The sequence below is a fragment of the Chenopodium album genome, chromosome 26 (assembly GCF_948465745.1).
Source record: "Chenopodium album chromosome 26, dcCheAlbu1.1, whole genome shotgun sequence".
Classification (NCBI taxonomy): Eukaryota; Viridiplantae; Streptophyta; class Magnoliopsida; order Caryophyllales; family Amaranthaceae; genus Chenopodium; species Chenopodium album.
In genome coordinates this window covers 36,135,734-36,140,510 of record NC_137859.1, presented here as the reverse complement: position 1 = coordinate 36,140,510, position 4,777 = coordinate 36,135,734, and the positions used below count along the sequence as shown (strand labels likewise).

General features: G+C 29.5%; 1 protein-coding gene across 1 annotated transcript; it reads right to left on the bottom strand.

The window, feature by feature from the left end:
* Positions 1–3,398: 3,398 nt before the first annotated feature.
* On the bottom strand, positions 3,399–4,577 carry LOC145617920 (transcription repressor OFP1-like). The gene has a single exon (XM_081672687.1). It carries the CDS (start codon positions 4,517–4,519, stop codon positions 3,536–3,538), a length of 984 nt encoding a protein of 327 aa, XP_081528813.1. The 5' UTR covers positions 4,520–4,577; the 3' UTR covers positions 3,399–3,535.
* Between the last annotated feature and the right edge of the window lie 200 nt (positions 4,578–4,777).

Below are 4,777 nucleotides of genomic sequence, written 5' to 3'. Positions count from 1 at the left end.
AGTTGATTTGAATTTGTTTTGGCGGACTTTCATATTAGATTGGATGTGGATTGAACTTGAACTTGAGCTTTTTTTTTTGCGAGATTGAGCATGAACTTAATATAGGTGAAATATGCACCGGTAAGAAATTAGACATATATAACCACAAGTTCAAACTAAATATGTTCATAATTTTAAATAAATTCAAGAACTCAAAATAAGTTGAAAAAATACACCCTGTAGCTAGTATGAAATCAAAAGGTTTATAGAAATCAACTTTATAGAAAAAATTATAGTCTGATCCCAATATTAATCATTATACTATTGACTAATATCAACAATCGTCAAATGAGTGTAAATAATGAAAGTATCTTTAAGTATTGGAGAGAAATAATTTGTAGATCCAACTCAAAGTCAAATAGTTGTGCATGGGATGAACAAATTAATTAATTTTTATTACATAACAAATAAATTAAAAGTTACTAGTATTGAAAAATTAAAAAGATAATTCGGTGACAGGCTATATTTTTTGGCATGCTATAGAGAAAACACAAATTATCTTCATGTTGGTTAAATATATAGCAGATCCCATGCAACTTTTGAAATCTCCTAAGCAACTTTAACTTTATTTTAAAAGGGGTATATTATGAATATCATGCCATATTACTTTGGACAAAAAAGTCGTTATTTTTTTGTAATATAAAGTGATCCCCTAATTTCCACTTAAACGTAATTGTCATCATCATTTCAAACATAAGAGAAACAAAGCTCAAAATTTTTGAAATTAGCCACTCGTATTTTCTTTACGTTGATTAACGTTTAGCACAAGCACAACACACCACAAAATTTAAATTCGATATTGAGTTTATAATTCATACGTACTCCGTACTCTATATGTTTTTACTTTTGAAAATGCCCTATATTTTGTACATGCGAGCATACAACATAATGTCCGTGCCCAATCCATGATGTGTATGTACATATTAGTATTTCTCCTCTTAAACTGTTGCCATGCATGCTTTGAACATTACAAAATAAATTAAGTCATGAAGTATTATCAACTTTTATTAGTTCTTTTACTTCTTTTTTGAATTTGCAACATGAGCTTTTTTTTTTCCCTCTTTTATTTACACAGTTTTCCATTACCTTTGTAAACTTATTGGAGGCTTTTTCACAGCGACTGCTTCTCATGGTTGGGTCAGTTTGAGGGAAAATAAAGCTGGAAAAAAATATGGGGAATATTTTGGACTGCTACAATTTTCTGTTAAAAAAGGTTATTTAAGAAAACTAAATAAAATGTGTTAAGGGAACTTTTGGGAAAAGGAAATTAAATTTTTAGGGAAGAACATGATAGTACAATCAACTAACTACTTTGGTTTGTGTTTGTCAACGCATAACATAGCTTAGAAAACACTTGATAGAATTTTTGAGTATTTATTTTAAGGTATTTATTTATACTATGTTAAAAAATTCTAGCTTGTGAGATTCACTCTAATAATTTGAATTGAATTAAACTGAACTGATTGGAGCTTAACTGAACTGAACTGAGCTGAAATGAATTGTTTATGAGAGAAGGAAATTAAGAGCTAAACTGAACTGAACTGATTGGAGTCAAACTAAACTAAACTGAAATTAAAGTGAAGAGAACATACCCTAATTGTGTTATAAACTAATTATAATGCATTAAGTTATTGTGAAACAATAAAATGTCACATCCCCTCACATAATCACATTGCATCCTCCTCATCATGTACTTTTGTACTAATTTAAGCATGAAGTTATGAAGAAGTAAGACTATATGAGAGTGTTTATATCCTACTTACATATATACTTGTACTACTTTTTGTTTTTACTTGCAACCTTTTGATTTATGCATTATTCATATATTCCACTTTGATTAATTGTGATGATATGTGGTTAAGGTTAATAGTCATGTAAAATATTGTCAAATATCCTCATTCTATAAGTTCATAATATCAGATGTTTATAACTATTACTCCGTATGTATTTATAATTAAGGTACTATTTATAATTAAAATAATGTATTAACAAATGGGAAAAAAAGAAAGTATTGTAAGTTTTAAAAAAATAAAATAGTATTATTTTAACAAATTCAACTCAAACTCTAAAAATTCCATGCCGGTGAAATTATTGCGCTTATAAAAAATGTAGGGATCATATATTTTAAGTAGACCAGATTTTTTTTTTTTTTTTTTTTTTTTGACAACTTTAAGTAGACCAGATAATTTACATGTAAACTTAAAACAACCCTACAAGAAGTGAAAGAGGACAGACCTATGCAAAGCTATTACAGGGGACCAAATAAATGGTAAAACTACTGTAGTCGTATCTAGCATCTAAATCTTTCAAATGTTTACGAACAAGACAATAAAGGTGATTTAATTAATGATAATGAAGTCACTTCCAACACCAACTCACTCTCCCTTTTTTTTTTTTTCCTTTTTTTTTTTCCTTTTTTTTTTTTTTTTTTTTTTTTTTGTGTGTGAAATAACACATATTTAAATTTTTGTTTAAACACATATTTACTACAAAAAACGGGTTGGGGATAAAAATATTGCCCTTACAATCATGGCTTTGTTTCATCATAATTATCTTCAAAACAAAAAAAAAAAGTATTAGAGGCGAAATAGCCTCCAATTACACTATCTTTTTCCAAAAAATAAAAAAAATTAAAAAAAAAAATTAAAGAAAAAAAAAACCTCATGTACTTTGAAAAACCATAATAAACGGTTTCAAAAAAAAAAAAAAAAACCCTAATACACCCTTTACTAAGTAGTATGGGTATTCAAAACAAATAAGGTTGTGCAACAATCAACATAGGGAGCGATAAATTTGTTTTTCCTTAACAGGGTTTAACCAACTAGAATTTCCAATTAGAATTGGATTTTTGGGTCCCAATTTTTTATGCTCTAAATTCGATCGTAACTGAAAAATGACATAAGTTTCTAACGAATTAAAAGCGCAAAAGATTTTGGCATAAAGGTAAGAGAATGAGATGTTTTTCACTATGATAATTACTCCGTAAGGGTTTTTCCCTCTATTTTGATGGGTGCTTATGTGTGTGTGTTTTTTTTATTTTATTTTATTTTTTAACGACCACACGAAGCTTACGTATTATGCAATTTGGAACTAGTAAACCTTGCTATAACAACCTACAATAAAATAAAATATGCCATGCCATAGTAATCTATAGTGTCCTCCATGCACAATTATATAAGATCCTAACTAACCTTATCACAACAAAAATATTTTTCTAATTTCAATGCATGGAGTCTAGATTAAAGAAATTCCATGATTAAAAAATCTGATATTGTAGTACAAAATTAAACTATTCTTGCTAATGAAAAATAAAATAAACAATTAGAATTTTTGTACTATTATATCAAAAACTAATTAATAGTAATGAACAAAAATATCATACATACATACAATAATTTCTTACTCCAACTACTCTAATAGTGAACTATACCATGATTTTTGCTAATAATTAAATAAAATAAAACTTGATAATTAGACTATTTTTTTCTACACAAAATTAATTTTGGTGCCTTAAATCAAACCAAATTTGCTTAAAAACCTTAATAATAACTTCATGATACTCATCTGAATTAAGAGAAAGATAACAAGCTAATAAATCTTCCAAATCTTTTGAAGCTTTAAGATTATTTTGCACAATCATTTCCACCATTGATTCTTTAAAATCTCTTTGAGGATCAAATGAAGATTTTACCACTGCAAAACTCTCTGAAATACTTCTTCTCTTCTTTGAACTTGTGCTCTTTCTTCCACTTGAATAATTCCCATTTTGCCCCTGTTTTCTTCCCATTATTCTTGGAGAATTGATCTTCAATCTTACTCCTCTTTCTAATGGAAGTCTCTTTGGAGGAGTGTTCATCCTCTGTTCTTTCGAAGCCGGAGTAGTAATCAAATTTTGTTTTTCGTTTAGATTTCTGGGATTTACTTCATGTTTTGTGATAATTGGAGGGAGTTTGAAATCGAATGTGGTAATTTCATTGAATAAAGAGTTCTTATCGACATCGATTACGATATCGTAATCCCCTGTTTTATGCTCTGCTTTGAGCAGAGTATCTTCAAACAGGGGAGGAGAAGATGGAGAATTTGATTTAGAACGATATGATTGATAAGTAACTGTTGATTTACAGCTACTAGAGGAGATTGAATTTGTTCTTCTGCTTGATTTTCTTGATTTTGAAGATGATTTTGATTTTCTTGGAGGATTATTAGGAAGAAAGTCTACTTCTTGAGGTGGGGTATTGATGAGATTGAGCTCTCTTGTGATATGGTATGATTTTCTAGGTTGGCATTGAGGTTCGGGGTTCGAAACTTGCGACGGATCAATGGTGGTTTTGATGGTAGATGCCGACACCGGTGGCGGGAGGAGGTGGTCTTTTTTAAGTTTTGTGGGTTGAGATTTTGTAGATTTTGTAGTGTTTTCTTTCATTTTGTGAAACCAAGCATTTGGGATCATATCTGATAGCTTAAATTTCTGATTACCCATAATTTCCTCTGTTTTTGTTACTCTGTTTTCCTCTGTTTTTTGGGTACTCTGTTTTTTTTTTTTGGGTGCTCTGTTTTTAGTGGGGTTGAGAAAGGGGTTAAAGAAAAGTAAAGAGTGGGGGAAAATGGGTAGAAGAAAGGTGGGTTTTTGAAATTAAATAGAAGGGAGGGAGAGTATATTTTTGGGGTCCACAAAGGTTGAAAAAAGTGGCACAATGTAGGAGTGAAAGAAGAAGAAGAAGAAGAAGAGTGTGAGGTG